Source organism: Ixodes scapularis, unplaced genomic scaffold (assembly GCF_016920785.2).
Source record: "Ixodes scapularis isolate PalLabHiFi unplaced genomic scaffold, ASM1692078v2 PGA_scaffold4__175_contigs__length_147842914, whole genome shotgun sequence".
NCBI lineage: Eukaryota > Metazoa > Arthropoda > Arachnida > Ixodida > Ixodidae > Ixodes > Ixodes scapularis.
Genome location: NW_024609879.1, coordinates 105,601,087 through 105,622,077, shown reverse-complemented (window position 1 = coordinate 105,622,077; position 20,991 = coordinate 105,601,087). Strand labels below are relative to the sequence as shown.

General features: G+C 48.2%; 1 protein-coding gene across 26 annotated transcripts in view; it reads left to right on the top strand.

Moving 5' to 3' along the window:
• The window catches only part of LOC8034521 (CUGBP Elav-like family member 1-A), a 505,021-nt gene that overhangs the window by 403,085 nt on the left and 80,945 nt on the right, over positions 1–20,991 (top strand). For all 26 annotated transcript variants that reach the window (XM_042293297.1, XM_042293295.1, XM_042293296.1 and 23 more), the window contains one exon: positions 13,811–13,890. In XM_042293297.1, coding sequence (XP_042149231.1) covers positions 13,811–13,890 — 80 coding nt within the window. The remainder of the gene's footprint in view (positions 1–13,810; positions 13,891–20,991) is intronic.

Genomic DNA, 20,991 nt, shown 5'->3' with positions numbered 1-20,991 from the left:
GACCGTTCACCTCGTGACTGTCACGTCACCGATTCCTGTGATCCGCGCCTCGTCCGCGGACGCTGCTATGAAATGGCTGAGCGTCTTTTCACTCGCGGATTTTTTGTGGGTGATTGAACTTTTTTCTTTTGGGGTAAATAAAACTTGGCGCGTTATTGTGTTTTGTGAGTTCGCTGGTTCATTTTGTCGCGCGATTCTTGTTTTCACGCGCGATTCTTGTTTTCACGCGCGAAAGAAGCTGCAGAAACGTTGCCCGGCTGACGCGACGGAGGTTCCGGTACTCCTCAAGGTCCGCTTAAAAAAAAAAAAAAAAAAGCTTCTGCCAAAACTCGTTTAGCACGCTGCGATCTTTTCACATATCTTTCGAACCTTTCGCCGAGCACGAACTTTTTTGTGGCTGTGGTGTACTGAAGTGTTGTGCGCGGAGTACGTGAAGGCATCTCCAAACGTCCCTCCGCTAGCTCACGATTTCGTCGCTTCTACAACTAGGCTTCCTCAAACAGGACCCTGCTTGTGTCACTGTCATGCCTTGGGACGGTAAAGCTATACTCCGTTCAACTTTAAGCGAGGACTCGAAGCTCCGCCTTCAGCGCGAGCTCGCTGGCTTCCGCAGTGCTTTGGTTCCCCGTGCTTGCGCGTTGACACTTCTGTTAGCAATGGCAGAAAGTTCGCGCTGAAGACGGAGCTTCTATTCTCAGCTTAAGGGTAAACGGGGCATTGGCTACTCTAGCGATATCGACACCGCGTAGCGGCAACGCCGAGAAGCTCAGGAGAGGGGGTCGTTTCGACTCGTGTCATCTGCTATCGCTGCTTGGTTCTCGTATGCAGCATAGAGACAAACATCGTTCCCAGTAATTATGTTTACGCTTCCGCCGTCTCATACCTACGGACTGACTAGAAGGTATCTATCGTCGAAAAATCGCTTTGCTTTCATATGGAACACCGATTTTATGCTGCAGTGCAAGAAATATGTAGTGTTCCGCGTGCTGAACGACAAAAATTACCTCCATTTTGCTTGACCAGCCCCCTGTAATTCGCTGCAGTCGCGAATAGTCTGTTTAGAGCCGCTTCGCGCTAAGTCTATCATGGTGTCCTGTCTCCCCCTGCACGCAGCAGCGGTGCGCGATGCTTTTTTTGCAGTAGCAAACGTCGATTTCGTTCTTGGACAACATCGCCACAGCGCGATCATGCGAATGTTGGAGTTTCGCGGCACGGTAGGGTCGCGAACAGGTTGGGTCCGTCCTCGCTCTCTTCTGCTCGTCGTCACCTTCGTGTAAATGCGCTTGGGAGACGGACTAGGCGCGAACATGTCACGTGATCATTCTGTCTGTGGATCAGTCCGCCGCGTGAATCGGCCATAAACAGCCATTTGTAATATAACATGAAGACCAAATTCATAAAATACTATATAGCAAGACGCCAACATTACGTTTTAAAAGTTTTTTTCGTATTCTCTTGCCATCATGTCGGTTCTCATATCTTTTGATTTGTTTAATCTGTCGACTCACAGCCACCAAAGAGAACGTGCACACCTTAAACGTTTGTCGTAAGTTCCCGTCCGATCACTTCAAGCAACGAAGAAGTCGTTACAGGCCGCACCCGCGCTACCGAGCTCATCATGAAGATGACGGGGTTCAAACGTCACTCGCTTATTGTTCCCTGCCTTCGACCGAACCACGCGTTAGCAAGGATGTTTCTGTGTAGGCGGAGCGCCTTATTAATGTATCACTGCCTCTCTATCAATTCATTACCTTAACGGCACGCTTCACGAGATTCCGCTGACTTTCGGAAAACATCCGCGGAGCCCCCGGATAAAAATTCAGGTCGGAAATTGAAGAGGGGAAGTTGGGGATAAAGAGAGAAAAACGAGAAAAAAAAAGACAAGGGCATGTGCTCGACTTTACATAACCCGTCGAGGCTTCGGAGAAGGGCAAGGGGGCGGGGGGGATGATTGATGAGCGATCATTGATTGAGGACGCCACGGAGAGCCGTGACGGCTGAGTTTTAATTAATGACGATCGATCGCGGTGATGGATAGCCGTCCTCCTTACCCCCGTCTGTTGCGTCACGTGCCTTCTTCGTTTGTTTTTTGAAGGGGGGGGGGGGGGGGGGGGGAGGATGGCAGAAACGGTAGGAGATTGCCCGTAATAAAGTGGAGAGGGTGCGTTGGGGTGAGACAGAAGGCGGCGCAGAACAAGCTGGCAGTGTATACACTCCATGTATGCGCCTGCATAGCCCCCCCCCCCCCTCCCCCTTTTCCCCCAAATTCGAAGCTTTGAACCAGCCTGGCATTATGTATGAGAAAGACCTTATAGAGCCTACACGTAATTCGCTGAGTGCACCTTGCGCGTACGGTGTTTTCCCCTTTACCTTTTTTTTCCGCGTTATCGGATTATGGATTTACGCTTTGGCTATCGGGTTATCTGACTAAGTTTCGGCGTGCGGCCCATGTGATCTCTCCGTGTGTGTGCGTAATTTGGTAACTTTTTAGGGCGTGTTATATGCGAGAAGGAGGAGGGTGAGATTCGAGGATTGCATCTTTCTTTACTTTAGGGATTTTTTCTTTTTTTTCTTGGAACGAAAGGGTTGTTTGTTACACAACTCGGAAACGTCTGAGAGTCAGCTTGTGTTAGGATGAAGCGGAGTTTTCCCAGACGCTGCAACCAAGTTCCTGCTGTTTGTTTTTCGATTACCTTATTTTGCCCTTGTCTCGTAATGTTTTTTACCTTCTCTTTTGACGCGCAGTGTGGCTCACGTTTTTTTGTTTTTTTTTTCTGTATACCAGAGTTCGCTCGCCTAAGCGTCTTTGTTATTAACCCGACACGGCAAGTGTTCAGCTATCGTAAAATAGACACGTTGCTTGTCTAGGTACATCAGGCCTCCCTATAGGCTGAGCAGCAGCAGCTTGCTAACGCGATATGCTTTTTAGGATACGAAACGGTTTACTAAATCGCTGTCCACGATAGCAGGATTTAAAGCAAATATTTTTTCGGCTGCTCACTTCATTTTTTTTTACGCCCTCCACAAGTCCGCGTAAAATACAAAAAAAAAAAAAAAAAAAACGAAATTGCATTTGCGCGAGAATACAGGATCACTTCGTGAAATTCGTTCCCGGGCCCATTTCTCTTTTCCTCTTAACAAAAAAAGAAAAAAAAAAAGCCGAGCCTCGCTAGTAGCCGACTGACAAGACCCACGCGCACGTGAACACACATTGACGTCACCCATAAACCCACATAGATAACAAGAAAAACAAAACAAAATATCCGAATTCTTTGCCTTTTCGTTCTAATTCTATTAGAAGGCACTTTGTATCTTGCGCTGTTTTTCGTCGTTCGATGCGCGGCGGCCCTTTTGGGCGCGGCTCTCGGGTTTCTGCCTTGTGTTTCGCGCTCGCGCTCTGCCTCGTAGAGTTATGTGGCCCTAGGTAAACAAACGAAAGCCCGGTCCGGCCCTGCGGAACTCCAGATAACGTTCCCTTCTCAGCGCGCCACACGCTCGCCGTGGAACGAAGGGTTTGGGTGTGCGGGCGTGTGTGTGTGTGTGTGTATGGTGACCCTGTGTATGTGTTCGTGTGTGCGTTTGCGTATGTATGTGTCTGCACGTGTATGCGTGTGGTATTTGGACCCATCTTGTTGGTCGGCGGTCGCAGTACCACGTGACCACGCTTCCCGCGTCCGCTGTAGGCGGAGGAGTCAGGTCACGTGGTGTGAGGTCGGCTCACCTTACGACTGACCGGAGAGGACGCTGCGAACGATCACAGCCAATCCAATCCGGTACGGTAGTCACGTGACTTTAGGAAGGTGCGCAGCGACGCTCGGTACGCAAAGCCGCGTGACACATTCGCGGCTTTGGATTGGCTAGGATTGGCCGGTAGCGTCCGTTGCGGTCCATCCTAAGGCGAAGCGGAGTATCCATAGCTTGCTTTCCCGGCATTGTGTATATAGAAGCCCGGATGTTTGGTCAAAGTCTCCGGGGGTCTGTTGTTTCTCTCGCTGCTGCTCGCGTTCTTGGTGAGGGAATTTAAAGGTTGAAAAGCTTCGTCCGTCCCTGCTTCTGTGCGCAGCCCGTCGTTAATCTTGGTTTGTTTTGGGATACAGACCCTTCCGAAAGTAGGGCAGTCGGCGATCGAGAAACACTGTCGTGATTGATCGGCTCTTGGGAGGAAGCACTCCGTCTTTGACTATGCCGCTGTTGCGCCCATCTTGTACCCCCTTCCCCATTCCCTTTGTTTTCCCTTCTTTTACGTGGTTGCGAGAGCGGGAAGAGATCTCCCTAAAAGTGCCAGCTCTGCACGATCGAGATTCGGGCAGCGTAGTTGCCGTTGTTTCGTAGTGCACTTTTTGTAGCCGCATTCGTTGAATTTATAGTAACGCGTGCACGACCTTCTGGTCAACGAACACAATGACGCCATTTCGAATTTTCACGCCGAGTTAAAACTAGCGGGAAGACGGGAGGGCCTGGCATCGGGTGCTGTCGGGGCACTTTAGAGGCTCGGTTATACAGTAGGGTGAAGGCTTGGGCGAGTTAGTTTTGCATATTGAAAAATTAAAAACAGCACGGACCAGACGAAAGTCAAGAGGAGACGCTGCCGCGGAGACGGTTATACTCCGATATCGAGCGTAGCTGACGCGGCGTAGCGCAGTGCACACAGATACTGACATGATCGATCGACTTCCTGCTCGGCGGTCAATGAAACGTGCGCGTTTTGCGCTACGCTGCGTTCAACGTCCGAGCCATAAGGGCTCGTTCGCACACTTGCAACTGTTTACATCCATAGAGGCCTAAATCGCTTTTAAGCCGCTTGTGACTGCTTTCGACCGGCTGCGGTGCCGCGGAGTTGGTCGTAACCAGTCCCAAGTGGCTTAAAAACCGGCTTAAAGGGCTGGTTCACACTCATGGGACTGCTTACGGCCGAAGAGGCTTAAAACCTGTTCTGAAGCTTCTTGTGACTGCTCACGGCTGCGCAGCCGGTCGTACGCAGTCACAAGAGGAGCCTCTTTGGTGGTAAGCAGTCGCAAATGTGTGAAAAGCGGCCTTTAAGGGGTTTGGACGCGCCAAAAATAAAATCAGATAACTATACTGCTAGGACCAATTGTATGTTCTTATAATCTGGATATATATATATATTTTTTTTTTAATTGGCGCGACAATTTCGCAGATAAATCGATTTATAGACGATTGCAAACAAGGCATCTGAGTTGATGCCATGTTCCTGCTCGTGTGAGCAAGCACGCGTAGTGCCATAGCCTCCCCTGTACTGACAAAGCCTGGCAGATCGCTACGAGAAGCGGCCGCCAAAATTGAAAAGGTTGAGCAGCAGAAAACGGATGAGAGGAGAGCCACGTGACGGGCGCCCCGCTGCGGCGAGACGCCGAAACACTTCTCCCGAGCGATGGAATGTCCGCTCGTGCTGCTCGCGTTCCTCGCGCTACCGCTTTTTTTCTTGTTTCGGGTCATCGCCGCTGCAAAAGCTGTGCGCTGACGTCCATTTTCCCTGAGAAACGCTTTGTGCTACCAGATTGTCGCGCTCCAAATCTGCGACCGGGCACTCTATGGCTGCGTCGTCGAACCGCCAGGCTTTGCGAGTATAGAGGAGGCTAAACAAATTGGGTTGTGTATGTGTTTATACAGCCTAGAACTTGGTCTGCCTCACAGGAGCGACGAGTCTCCCAGCTGTAGATGAGAAATTTAGCCAGTGCGGTACAGCCGCTAGCCTGGGGTCTTTAACGTGCATCACGCAGTAGTGATACACGACCGCACGCCGGTACGATGCTCATCCAGATCGAAACGGGCAGGGGTGGGGCTCGAACCCAGGATCCCTGGGTTCTGCAGCGCGAATAGAGGAGGCTATGGCAGTGCAAGCCTGACAAAGCTACCTTCACACACGTGCTGCACGTGCTTGCACGCGAGGGGCACCAGTCGGGATGCCATGCATGCGAACGTCTATATGCGGGACCCTCGGATCCGCTTCATTCGAAAATGGTGCCGTGTTTGTTCGGTCGTTTACGTGACGTCCACCGTACTGACGTCTAAGGCGCAGCCACGAAAGATGCTCTGTAGCCTGCATTAGCGTCTGCGGGTTGCAACCATATATTGCTGACTTCAAGTGGCGTCCTAGCTGCCATGCGTGCGATAGCAACGTTTTTAAAGGAATTCAGACTTCTTTTTTTTTTTTAATCGACAAAAGTGCGACTTGTGTCACCATTCTAGCAAAACGCTGTAATAATATTCATATCGTTTTTTTTTACGTTTTCGGATATATATATATATATTTATTTATTTATTTACGAATTTGTATAAACTTTGGCGAGCATGGTGACGGACAACCGAAACGCGACCTAAAAGTATCCGAGTTTGCTCGCCAGGGGAGCTGCTCACTTAAAGTGCTACAGGCGTATAGGGGCGCCAGCTATGAGTCGTCCTGCTGTGATGGCGCCGGTCCGGCGATGGGCGTCCGAGTGCCTTGCGTGCGGGACAAAGACCCCTGGCTCGTTTAATTCCCGAGCCATTTGTCAGGAACCCTGGGTCCAGCTGGCGAAGACGACGGAACTGTCCGTTTTCGCCGTGACTGATGGTTCGGCCTTAGATCGCCGAGGCCGCGCTGCGTGGACTCCTCTTTTTCTCTTCCTTCAGATCGGGACTGCAGTTCCGAGGGCTCCGAACCCACTTCATTAAGTCGGGAGTGACTAATTGCGTTTTGCACCTTGTTCAACGCAATTAGGCGCGGGCAGAAAAGGGTAAAGGGTGCTACATACAATACCACGACGTGTGCTTTTTTTTTAATTTTATTTGGGCGTTAAAGTGGCTTATAACTGGGACCCTTTCTTGCAGGAGTGATGCAGTCTTTGAGTAATCGTAGGTACACGTTGAACACTCGGAAAAAAAAGAATTTTTCATCGAAGTCCTCGCAACGCGCTGGATATTCCTGACATAAGTTCATCCAGTGCTTTACTCGTGTAAAATCATCGAGTGAAGGGAATGTAACTTTACCATCATAGAGCCAGTTTGAGTAAGAAATTTCCCGCGTGGAAAACTTTAGATTTGAAAAGTTCTTGTAACTCTGCGTTGTTTGATTAATCTGGCAGGATTGATTCTTGGCGTTCGAGGTTAAAATGCCGACTTGCTAAACGGTGACAAAGTGGTCGGTGCCTGCTTCGATTGGTAGTTTTGTTTATACTGACTGAAATGCCAGGGGTGCCACTTCCTTCCAGACAATTAAGCTTTCTTCGGAGAAGGAACGTGCAGTGCGCGAAACAGTTATTACGAACGCGCGATCCCCAACTTTTCTCGTTCGTTCCTCGCAGCTAAACTTGTTGTAACGAGACGATCCTGGTGTAGCGAGCTTGCGAAATAAATGCCGATTCTCGCTAGTAGGTTCCCCGGGTACAATGCAAAGAAGCGCCGGTGCTTTCTTCACGTCACTATGTCGTGCAGTACCGTCGGCTAGAAGCTCGAACATAGGAGCACCAACAGTGCACTACACGAAGCACTGTTTACATTGGCGCATTTGGGACGAGTTGGCAAGGTTTGTTGCCCAAAGTTAACGTGATCTTCACGCAGATAGCTTAATGTAATTCGAAACTTTTTCGGTGTGTCTTGGCATACGTTTCCGCCAGAACCACTATGAAGTCGCTCTTAGACACTAGATGGCGCAAGTCGCCGCTCGATTAATACGGTTCAGTCGTATGCATCCATCCATCTATTTATCTATCCATTCATTCATGTATCGTCCGTTGCTTACGCGGTCGGGTTCAGTTTCTCCAGACACGTATGTCTTTTGAAGCGAAGCCACTGCGAAGAAAGAGATTTCGGCAAGCAACAACATGGCGTTCTGAAGTTCCGAGAAATGATGTTGAGAGATTTCGACGGAGACTATTGAAACTTCCCAGCCCCTCTTTCCCCAATCGGTACGACGGACGCTATCCGCAATAGTTGTACAAGTAAATATAAAGAGCTCAGATATCCGAGCGCTGGCTTCTGTCTGCGTCGCTTTTCGACACCGAAGGTTACTTCCCCGATTCGGAGAGCTGTTCCGACAACAAAAAAACCTAGCGCAGGAAAAAAAAAAAAAAAAACAAGAAAACCTTGCGTTAGGGATTTTTGTAGCAGCAGTAGCAAGTGAATCCTCCAGCCCATGCCGCTTTCAACGGACGTTCATTTACAACGCCCCCTCGTGGGAGTCGGTGCAGGTGTGGCGCCGAGATAGCCAACCTGTGCAGTTTCCGGCACCTTCTGGCAGCAGCGACTTTCTCTCTCTGTATTTTCTGGTTCCTCGTTGCTCGTGTACCGTTTCCGGGGAGTTGAAAAATGACCTACGTGGAACGCCTCCGGGGAGAAGTTGCTCAGATGGCTGCTTTTGTCCGCTTTCTTCCCGCTGCCGTGTCTGAAAGTCGCGTGGACTTTTGTTTTTGGAACGTGTTGACAGCTCGCAGCTCGTGCTCGTGTGGCTTCGAGCGACCGTCGAGAGAGACTATATTCGCAACTTCCACAACCTATCAAAATGGCTGTCACCTGGATGATGGTTGCAGAACAGCAGTACTAGGCAAAGTCTGCGATGCGTAGGTGATTCTAGTTTTGCTACAGACGAGCAGTAATAGAGCCTTTATTTTTATTTTTTTTCTCGTTACGAAGGTGTAAGCAAGCACCTTTATTGTGAAGCCGATCATCCAGGAGCTGGGGAACACGATTTTCGCACCGTGCTACCACCAACGCTAAAAGTTGCGAATGCTCAGCTTCATTAGGGAGTTTTCGTAGACCCTTTTCGCCGTCCCGCAACGGTCTCCGTAACCCGCTACGATACCCGAAACTCTACAGTCAAGGCCATCGGCGTGCAGGCGCAGTAGCGGCTTCTTCCTTGCGGAGGGCTTAGCGGAGGGGGAAACGCTGTCTAGGAAAACTCCCCATTTTAAGTCCGATCGCAGCGGACGCTACGATCGATGGAGCCAACCAAGGGCCACCAAGAGTGCATCGTCACACCGGGTGGTGACGCTTCGGGCGCACTTCCGGTCTGGGCGGGGGCGGAAGTCGCCACGGGGGACGGGCATTCCTGTGTTGTTTTGGAAGCAACGTGACCAAAAACCTGCCTTCTCGCCGCGACTGGGGCTGCACCAAGGGAGCCGAAAAGGTGTGAAGATCAGTTTTCGTCTGTTTTCTGCCTGTTCGGTTCGTGCGAGAACGTGGATGGGTGCCGTGAAAAGGGACAACCGGACACCGTTGGACCACGATTGCTTGTGCGGGAAGCACGTTGGTTTGAAATCACGGATACCGTGGTGGGGAAAACCGTCCGGGCCACCCACGGACCACGTTCAGTGCGTCCTCACGTTCAAGCGGCCGTCTGATCGCTCAAACTGTCGTCTGCTCGTTCAAGCGACCGCGGCCGGTAGACCAAACGTTGATAAAAGAGGTAACGTCAGGCCTCAAAAGACTTGAAGGGATGGTGAACCGAAATTTGGATTAGAAAAACAACCGCATCTCCACGTGGTGAATGATTTTGATTGGGGCGAAGCTCTGGTGGTGCTTGTCTGCGTAGACGCTGAGCCGCAGCATGCCGAGCCTTTCGTTCGTTTTCATTCATGTGATGCTGCGTTCAAATGCTCAAATGCGTATATAACCACGTGCCATACCACACATTCTCTTTGTGACGTGGATGAAAACGAACGAAAGGCTTGGCATGCTGCGACTCACGTCTACGCAGATAAGCACCACCAGAGCTTCGCCTCAATCAACATTATTCAACACGTAAAGATGCGGTTGTTGTTTTTTTGTTGGTTTTTTTGCCCTACACGAGCACAGGAGCACGTGCTCACGTGCTCGCGAGCACGAGCACCCGACGCCGGACATCGGACGAACATACGGACATTGCTAAACCCTAAAAAGCTTCGCCCCTAAAAAAAAAAAAATGCAGGAGATGTAGGCGGGACGCTACAATCCCTACTACACTACCCGTAGTTGATATCTCGAATGGACGGCCGTATTTTTGGAAAAAGAGGTCGAGGTTGAACCAGGCCGACGAGGCGCGTGACGTGCAGATATCTTGTTTCCTCCTCTCTTCGCTTTGCCCCCTCAAGGCGGCGGGGCGGAGAAGACGCGAGGCCGGTCCCTCTCTTTCTCTGAAAAACATGACGTAAACATTTCTGTCCAATGCGCCTCCTTTTTCTTTTTTTAATACGGTCATTCGTTTGGGATATTACTGTATGAGTGATGTTTTGGTGTTTGTAGCGTCCCGTTGCACGCTTTTGCCGCGTGTTTTGTGGAATTTAAATTTCGGTTCTGCGTCCCTTTAAGTTTGAAGGAATTGTTTGGGGCAAGTATAGGCTCGGTGTGAGCAGTAAGTACTTGCAGGGGAGATGTTGATCATTGTTACCAGTGGCCATCACCGACTTGTTATGCCCGATTCACTCGGTCTGGTTCTGCTCGCGATTATCATTATCAAGGTGGAGCATTGCAGCTACCGTCCACGCAGTTTGCAGCCGGAGCGACGTCGCTTCTGAAAATACCGAGCAGAAAGAATCTCATCATGGAAATCAGGCTTTAGCGTCCTTTCTATGTTCCTATGTTCCCAGTTTCCCCGCTTAATGTACCATGGAAATCGATAAAAATAGAAATTCTTCGCGCCCCGAAACGACTGTTTAGAGTCTTCTAAACAAATTTGGACAATCACTCCTCAAATGCTGCAGCATTATAGAACTTTTTAAACAAAAGGTCGCTGCAATTTTTTTTTTTTATTTAGTTATTTATGTGGGTAATCGTGCAGCGCCCAAAGGCCTTTTCGTGGCAAAGACGTGATGATCTCGTTAAGGTCTCATCCTAGATAAGAAAAGGTCGTAGTACCAGGTTGATTACGTCACCTACTCGGGTCCAGCGCATGACAGACGACTACGCACGATTGCTACGTCTGGGCGAGGCCTAGCCGGGAGCTGGCACAGCACCAGCGTTCAATACGTGCCTCGTGCTCGCCTCCGTGCAGGTCACGTGGAAACCCCAGCGGCCGTGGTATTTGTTTATTAGTGATAGGAAATGCGTGTACCCACAGAAATACGCGGGCAATAATCACGTTCACTTAATACGCAGTAAGCAAAAAAAAAAGAAAAGAGAGAACTGACGGCGATTTTTATTTTCAAAGTCGATGGACGAAACGCTGTATTTATGGAGCTATCGTTTAGCGTTCTTTAGACGACATTAAACCACTGTTCCGGGGAGCCACGAACTTGTATAAATTTTTTCGCTAAATTTAGCGAGGAAACTGACTTTGGTACAAAGGTCACGTGACGTCCATTTTCCGCCTGAATTTAACGGGAAACTGGATTCGTGTACGGGTCATTTTCTCCGCTGTATTTAGCGGAAAAAGTAAATTTGTGCGTACGTCACGGGACATCTGTTTTTCCGATAAATTTAGCGGGGAAACTGAGTCGGTGTCTAGGTTACGGCGACGTCAATTTTTTCCGCTAAATTTAGCGAGAAATGCACGAACGGGCAGGCGGCCGGACGGACGGACAGAATTTTGGAAGGGGGGTGATTTTCTTAAAATCCCTTTCACGATTTTAAAAGGAGTCGTTTGAAAGCACCCGAACAATAATTACTGTGTAGCCACGTCCATTCTTCGACTGTACGTGATTGTGTTCTACTACGCAGTGTGGTTCTACTAGGTAACCAGAAGAACGATGAATTCTCACCAACATCATGAAAACAACTAATTGTCTTGGTCACCCGAGCACTCTTTTGCAGTTCTTTCCCTGGTTGGTGGAGCCACTTCGGTCAGAGAGCCAATTTAAAGAAAAATTGGTGGCGTTTTGGGGGAACGGTCGGTCGTTGGATCTCCCTATACGGCTCCCTATTTTGGGGAAATCGCATTCCCTAAGGGCTTTCGTGCCTGTACAGCGCTGACGTCCTCACGCGATCCTCCCATCAAAGTCTCTTTGAATTGACATTATCTCGACGGAAGCGCGAACGGTAGTTCCCGGCATGTGCGCGCTTTCACTCTGCTGCCCATCGCGAATATTATTTTCAACATCTCTTTCGATTCTGTTTGCCGATTCTGGTTTATTCGATGACCCACGGCGATACTGAGTGAGACGACGGCTTCGTTGTTCTTCTTTTGCCGTTTTTCGGAAGCCTTTTGAGTGTGGGTTTCGTTGCATTTCGTGAACTTTGGTAAATGCTGTTTCCGCATCCGTAATATGCTTGGACTGGAGAGCGTGCTGGTAAGGGAAATATAAGTAATAGGACAAGAAGGTTTCCGTCTTGTCCGCCTTTGTGTTTTCTGTTCTTTCCATTATTTATATCAGATCCGTGAGTTCGGGCGTTTGTAATGCTAAAGGAGTATCTGTTCCAGGTATTGCTAATCTAGTTTTGAATGGTTGCTGATGTGTTTCCTTTATTCCTAGTTCAGGGGTGGAACGGCTGCGCCATTTGCGCCATTTTGCGCCAGACGCATTTGTCTGCGCCATCCTGCGCCATTTTGCGGAAACTGCGCCATTGCCAATAGCTTGCGCCAGTATGCGCCAAATCGCACAACGTGCGCCCAAAAAAATTGTATTTTGTCTTGGTTTCGGTTTCTATCGAGTCGACTGGCAACAATGAGCACGTTTAGCTTGGTCGGCCCTGCAATCCTTTGTTCTGTTTATTCTCCCTATGTATCTCGAGTCGGAAGCGCGCCTAAAAACTCGGGGATCGGATTCCAAGCGCTACACCACCTGCATGCGACTGGATTGTTATTCTTCAACCATCAGTGATTAAGCAGGTCGGCCGAGGTGAGGTCGAGTCGTTAAGCGTCAGATTGCCTGAGGCTCTGCGGCCCGGGATCCAGAAGTCAACCAGTGGAAAAAAAAAATGAGCAAAAGATTCCGTTTACTACTTAATCGTTATAAGTTGGAACCGCATTCCCGCAAGATAAATTGTGATTTGATAGAACTGGAAACGCTGTCCGATCCGAAATTTTGCCGTCCAGCAGCTCTCACGCGAGCGGTAGATCTGCTCGGCGTACTTTAACCTTGCTCTTGTTAATCGCTTTGAATACACTAACTCTGTTAATCGTAGTCTGCTGCTTCGATATTGAGTTGCACAATAGGATAAACTCGAAATTTGTTGCCCTGTTCCTCCACGCAGCTGCACGTCCGTTGGTTACGCACGTCACGTGGTTCGCACATATAATTACTATGTCGAGCACGTGAGTTGTGCGATAAGCAGTGCTGGTTTGCATCTTGAGCAGCTGAAAGCCACTCAGAAAATATCAAGTACATTATCTTCAGAAACGTATGGTACTTGCGTTTTGGCTCTCATTAAGGCTCACAAAGTTCCAACTTTTCGCATCTGTTACACTGTTATGTGTTATCCCATCTACCTAGGTTCCTAACCTCTCATGTTCATCTGTGCTGCTAAGCACTATTGAAATTGCTCCCGTGCTCGTCTAAGACACAAGCTGAAGTGCAATGAAAACTGATCTGAGCTGCTCCTAGCCTGCTCCAGAATGTAGTTTTAGCTGCTCCCAACCTGCTCCAAAACAGCGGTTTCAGCTGCTCCCGTGACTGCTCCCAAATACATTTGATGAGTTCCACCCCTGCTAGTTTCTGATATGCGCTTTTGTGTTTACGGTCCTTAAGTTTTCTTTGAATAACAATTTCTACGTATATATTTTTTTATTTTTGTGGGTTCCTAAATCTCGCGTTCGCGGCCTTTTTTTTTTTTTTAATTTACTATGTTATACTTTGTCGACGGTTTGCATACTCTTCGTCAGGATCACGAAATGTCTGGTGGCCGCGATGCTTTTGGCGCCACCTTTGTCGCTCATTGTTTGTCTTGTCTTGTGTTTCAGGATGCGCTTTCGTGACGTACGCAAGCCGGCAGTGTGCCATCAACGCCATCAAGGCTATGAACCACTCGCAGACCATGAAGGTGAGTCCCCGCCCGCGGGGTGGACTCTGGCCTATTAGTGACGTGTGCGACCAAAAGTATAGCTGTAGTCGAAGTTCGCGATTGGCCAAACTATAGTTTCCTGTATGATGATAACGCCTGCACTATCGCCTACTCACGCCAAGGCAAGTCATCCCAATCACGGCGAGGTTAATCCGGTTCGTGACGTCACGAAAGGAAACCGTAAGGGGGCGCCACCGAAACATCTCGGCGCTAATAGACTAACGCGTCGATAACTGCCGCAGTAACTTGTTTTAGGTGATATGAAGCGGCTGAACCAGTCTTACTCGGAGATCGTGGAAAAAGGAGTGAATAAATGTTTTTGAAGAATGTGAGAACAATACCGTGTAACCGTAGCTGTGCATATTATAAACAGGCGTCCGCCTGCTCTTTCAAAGCAGTTTTACGCGCGAAGGTAAGGGAAGGCTGCCTGCCCTTACGAAAAGGGTGTGCCCCAATGTCAAGCTTTTCAACCTTGAGCAGCCATATACAGACTGTACAGCTCAACCACTGTTATTTCTATTGTTCGTTCTCCTTCCGGCAGTCAATGCAAGTTCCAAGTATGTTATCATAATAATATTGGGGAATTATTGACATGAATCTGAACGGAAGCGTCTGAGGCGTCTCGCGTGTCACTCGCTCTAATTTTCTTTATTGAAGACCAGGCCAAACGTCCATTGGTGATGTACAAGACGATAACGCATACACGTTGGCGTGTACATACTTTTGGGGCGATTTGGATATAAGACGTTTGCAAGAAGCCGCGCTTCGAGAGCTAGTCTGGCCACCGTGGACGGGAAAACGCTTTGTTTTGGCGCCAGTCTGGAAACGCTGGGTACGCCTCGGCAATGCTTGACTCTCGGACGATCCACCCGCACCAGCAGCAAGATGACGGCTCCCGGAGGCCGTACTTGCAAACGTCTTAGAGCGATTGTGCTAAGATTTCGCTGCTCTAGCAGGCCCAGTCAGCAACGTTGAGGCACTCTCGCTGCAGCGACTGCCCTGAGACTTTAGTTTGTCGTCGGCCGGGTTTCAAATGCAGGGTGTCCTTTTCTTTGGGCAGCTTTCAATGATGGATGGATGGGGAAATGAATGGATGGATGCATGCATGCAATGCGGCTGAACCCTTTAAATCGGGCGGCCTCTTGAGCCACCTAGCCATGGAACACTGCGTCGCTGACCGCTACCCCTACTGAAACCTTACTTTTTCGCAGCCATCCTTCGGCTCAAAAACGTTTTTTATTGTAAGTCTTTTTCTTTCAAGTTTTTTTTTTTTTTTTTGTGTGTGTTTTGTGGAAAAAACAAAGATTTTCCGTAATATATATATATATATATATATATATATATCATGCTGCCTCTTGGTCTCCCTCTCTCACAATTCTTGCGCAAGCTGTGCATTCCGTAACAAGCGCTTTTTCTTTTTATGTCGTTTGTTACCTTTGCAATTAATTTTAACACTTCTCAACAGCTATGAGCGTCTGAGAAAAGGTTTCTCCAGACACAAGGAAAGAGCAAGGATGAAACTCGCTCGCAATGTTACGGAAGCCATAAAAGCCAACTTTTTGTCCCGCCTTCGCGCATGTTTGCCAACTCGGTGAAGCTTCCACACCCACGCGCCTCCTACTCCGCGCCACACCTTCCTTTTTGTACGCGTTTTGTGTGCGCTATGGTTTTCTATTTCTTGGCCTGTTGTGGGTGGTGGATGCTTGGGCGAAAAGAAAGCCTGGCACTATTCGTTAAACGGAGCGAACTACAAAGTTACGGGTAGGAAGGTAATTTGTAACGGTGGGCGCGCCCCCCTCGCCCTTTTTTTTCCTCCCCCACGCTCCTCTTTGTTCCATTGTCAGCCGCTTTTCTGCAGACCTCCTCCCCCGTACAGCGGCGCTAGTCCAGCGGCTAAGACTCGGGTGCCTAGATGGCAGAGGGTTTCCCACCGCTGGATCCGGGGTCACGTGGTTTACGGACCGTGTTTGCAAATGCGATGCTTCGAGGAAGTGAAGAACGCGTTCATCGTTTGCAAGCATCTCCGCTTCTCCGGTCCGCTTCCCTCCTCGTCAGGCGACTGCACCACGCATGCGCACTTGGCATCCATCGGCGCAGTCGGCAATTACGTTGCGTATGGCAGTTCCAGCATACGCTGGAACTGCTAAACCTGGTATGAGTGGCCTCCCTCTCTTCAATCTGGGTTCTCTAGCTAAGACAATGGGTCCTGCCAAAAAAGTGTGTGGGTGGCTCGGGAAGAGGGGGGAGGGTGAAACCTCTTAATTCTTTCACCCCCTCTCCTGTCTCGCATTCTCTCGGCGAATCTCGCGCGGCTGCGCTGCAGTAGCACACACACAGACAGGCACAGAGAGACGCGGGCTCACACCGTGCCCGCCGCCTCGCGCACTCGCTTCGCCGGCGATTGGACACATCCATCACGTGCCCGTCCTCAAAAGGAGCTGTCGGCGGCAGTTGTGGCGGACATTCTCTTTTCCTTTGTCTACGGGCGTTTGGGCACCCCCCCCCCCCCCCCCCCCCCCACACACAAAATGGCCGTAATTTGTCCAGGTCCCCCTCCCTTGGCCGCTTTCCTCTTAGTCCTTGGCGGGCTTCACCTCTCGTTCTATTTTCAGCAAAGCACACAGCGCGGCAGACCTTATACTGACTCTCCCTTTCTCTCTCTCTCTCTCTTCCTATTGTACATTGCTCCGCTTCTATCCTTCAGTGTTCGGGCGTTCCGCTTTGTTTTTGCCCTAATTGTTACGAGTAAAAAAAGAAAACAGGAAATAATTGCATTCCCGTGGAAGGGGGCTCGGCTTTAGTCGCATTGTCTTCGTTTTGTTTCCTCTTTCCCTCGTTTCTTTCTTCTTGTCTATCGGTCCACTTCTCCCATCTCTTTTTCTGCTTCCCTTGGAACACCTCTCTCTCTCTCTCTCTTCCCTCTTCCCTCCTTTGCTTTGCCTTCTTCCCTCTTTCTAAGCCTCTGGTTGTGGCCCGAAATTGGTTTCCAAGTGTCTAATGCTCGGCGGCGCGTGTTGTTGGGGCACCGCGAAGGTGCGTTCTTCCCCTTTCTTTGTTCCGACGCGACGAAGAATATGGCGGTGCTGGTGGAAGAGACGAGCAGAGAGACTGCTAGATACAAATAAAGATAAAGGGCAGGAAAAAGGGGGGGAAGAGAGAGAGAGTGTGTGGGTGCCTAAACGCGTTTTCTGCTGCGGCTTTGTTGTACCCGTTGTCTCGGGACCGTTGTCATGCGCTACACTTTCCTCGCCGAAGCGTAAACTATGGCGTTTCATTTTTATTGCAGTTCTCTGTTGGGGTAATTTAATTTTACCCACATCTCGCGTGTTTTTTTCTTGTTGTTTTTTTTAGCGTAGTTGCTTAGTTTTAGGTCGTCGGACCATCCGTTCGCCGTTCGCGCTCGTGGCGCGCAAAGGCTGTTTCACACAATTGCGACTGCTTTCAACCGTACACGTTTAAAAACAGTTTTTTTCCAAGCCTCTTGCAACTGCCTACGAATGGCTGCAATGCGGCGCAGCCAACCATAAGCATTCCCGAGATATATAAGAACCGGACGTGTCGCAGGTAAACGCAAGTGTGTGAACCAACCTTGAAAGTTCTTCCATGCTGCAACAGTTTTCAAAACAAGACTATATTTGTGTGAGTTCTCAAGTGCATATCTTGTGCCAGAACCAGATGTCAATTTCTTATGTAAATTTTTTTCAAAAGATTTTTATTGAGTGGCAATTTGTGCTAAAAAGGTAGAATGTCCTGAACAAGTGAAACCGCTGGATAACCAGAGAAATCATTCCGTTTCGACTACGAAACCGACATTCGATCCTCATTTAGGATAAATCGTGAACTGAAAGAAAAAAGAAAAGGAGCAAAATATAGGTATTTTAAAGTAACTTTTGGCTGGGCTTTCTTTCAATCCGGACCTGATAATTTTGGCGCTACTTGTCGCCCACGAGGCGTCTGAATGAAGTTACTGTTGACGGCGAGAGCGTTGACGGACCCGTGTTCGTTGGCGGGTGCTTTCAATTATTATTTCACTTCTTTTTTTACCATAGATGATGGGCTAGACCTCGTTTTCTAGCCGCCGGCCGAATACACCCAAAACAGGAATCCCTTGCCTGATATCGTTATATCAGAAGAGGGCATCTTAAACATCTTTTCGAATATCAATGTTTAGAAGACACAAGGCCCGGACGGTACTCGTAACGAATTTTTCTGAAAAGATAGGCCGAATATTGTGCTAAATACTTGGTTATCATATTCCGATGTTCAGGGAGAACTGCCACTGACCCTGCGGGGTGGAAAGTCGCCAAAGTAATAGCGACTCCAAAACCGAGGGACTTTAAAATTATTTCCAGTTGACGCTCTTTTTCTCTTTTGAGTAAGTGTAGTAAAGTTCTAGAGCATGTGGTGTTCAAGCACGTATCGTCGTACCTTGAATCTAACCATTTTTCTTTTTACCAGCGTTTAGCAAGGATTTTACAAGAAAGTGTCTACAATTACGCAACTAGTCGAGGTTGTTCACGAGTTCGCCTCGGTTAAAGTACCTCGATGTCACCATAACGTCTGGCTTGAACTGGAATATGCATATTGGTCAATTAAAAGCTTGGGAGTATTGCGCAGGAATTTTAAACACGGATCACAATATACTAAGTTGTTGTTATATAAAACGTTTATTAGACCAATTCTAGATTGCGCTAGCAGTGTCTGAAACCCGCACACGACTTGTAGCATAGCTGATTTAGAGAAAGTTTTTAGAGGCTCGCAGTGCGTTTTATTTATAATGTGTATTATTCCTATGTATCGCCCACAGACGTGTGTTCTAGAGCAGAACTCGAAACGTTACCAAAAAGAAGGAAGCAAAATCGACTGAAATTGCTTTATTTAATTGCTAACAATGAGAGGGGAAGAGACAACCAATACATCGAACTTTTTTTTTTGCCCCTGAGTAAACAGATATTCACACCAGAAGACACTTAAACCATATAACTATAAAAATGATTCATTTAAATATTACTTTTTTCCTGGAACAGTAATTGACTGAAATAACCTGCCACCCAATGTCCTTAAGGCAGCCACCTATTCTGATTTCTGCGATGTTCTTTGTCAGTGAGTGCACGATGACATTTTTGTATTTATGTGTTTTTCACTCCGGCTACGACCGTTCCGTTCATTCCTCACAGGGGTGTGTGAGACAGGTGTTGGGCATAATGTCACACGTAATATACAAGTTCACATAAAACATGCGATAGAGAGCGAAAAATTAACCAAAACAATGCCCCCATTAGGCCTACAATAAGTGTATAACATCAATTAAAAAAAAAACTATTTGAGACGCTACGCCTCAATAGTACGAAAGCAAAATAAATCCACAGTGAACTTAATTGTCACTTCATGTAACGAGAAGTAAACAAACACATAACAAGCTATACTACATAAACTTGAAATAGCATTTTCCGATTCCCGTTTCGGTTTCGACCACCCTGTCGGCGCAGTAGTGCATCTTAGCACTGCATAAAAATAAAATCGGCGCTCGCTCGTATTGCACCGATTCATCTCCGTAAGTGCCCCCTGTGAAACACGGATTTCTGACGGCCGTGTTTTATTTATTTATGTATTAATTTGGTTCTTCGTGCCTCAAAACGACTGATGTCCTCGTGTGAGACTCTTAAGTACAAAATAGAGCGTGCCCGAAAAACTGTTATTCATTCAAAACAACGTGCGTACATCCACGCGTACAATCTTATAGGAAAGGTTTAAGGAGCCCAGGACATCGATGAGACGATGGAACAAAATGATCAGCTTAGTGTGCTTCTTGTATACGTTGTTGTAATTCTGTATTTACCTGCGCACAAACTCGGGCACGTTTCGGCGCGCGAATAAACGTGCCCCAGCATTCCATTCTTGTCGGTAGGCAGCACCTACAGACGCATATTTGAAAATACGAGCAATGTATTCGGTCTTGACGGGATGTCGTGTTTGCCAATCGTAAACCAAAACTTGGTGGTCAATGGGTTCCCAGGATGCTTTTCGCGGCGTTACCCCGCTAGTATCGCTTCGATTGTGCGAGTCCATTACTAGCTCACAACGTTCTTCGTGTTTCAACTGTTGCCTGAACGCGGGCGTCTTCCCCTGTAAAGCGTGCTTCCCCACTTTATGAGTGGTATAGCGGGGAAGCCCGTCTCCTGTGAAGCTCCATTGGAGTCTCTTTTTGCGCAGGGCTACAGGAGGCGTGGTTGGAATATTCGAGGGAGGTTCATTTAGTGCAGCTTCCTTGTTCCTTATTTTTTTTTTCCTCCTTGTCTCTTTCTCTTGCTTATTTCTCTATTTCGTGTAGCGATACATGTTTCTTGTGGTGCGAGGTACGCCATGCTTCTTTGATCGCATAGTATGGAAGTATTTTTTCCCGTTAGGAAAGAAATATTTCGCTCATTTTTGCTTTACACTCTAATGCCTCGTATATAATATCTAAAACGCGCACTTCGTTCGAAATTAGCATAATCATGGGTACGATGAAATGCAAATCGAGTGTATCGCATAGAGTGTATTAATTTACATAATTAAGATATTGGAAAGTTCAGCCTAATATGCGGCCGGCTAGCGTTCCCTTTGGTAGCGTTTAAAGACCATTGTACTTTAAGAATAAAAATAACACACGCCAGACTTGAGAGCAAACACAAATCTACTTCGTGCACTGCCCTCAAAGCGGTCGAAGTTTGGGCATTTTAATGCCCGCCGGATGAACAGTTTTATCGTTTTAATGGCACGACGGCTAATCATCATGCTAATGGCCCGTCGGGAGCTCTCTCTTTGATGCTCTCTTTTTTTCCACTCTTTTTCTGGTTCTCTCTGCTACAAACTTTTTCTTCTTTTTTTTTTTTTTTTGGGGGGGGGGGGGGGGGGGGAGTGGGAAGGAATGTCTCCAACGTACGTCTTTGTGGAGTCTTGCTCGAGGCTCAAGGGGGGGGGGGGGGGGGGGGGGATTGATTGATTTTGAGGCATTGTCTTATAATATCGGCATATCTCAACTCAAAAAATAATAATAATAAAAATCAGTGTTTTTTTTTTTCTTTATTCCGGTCTACT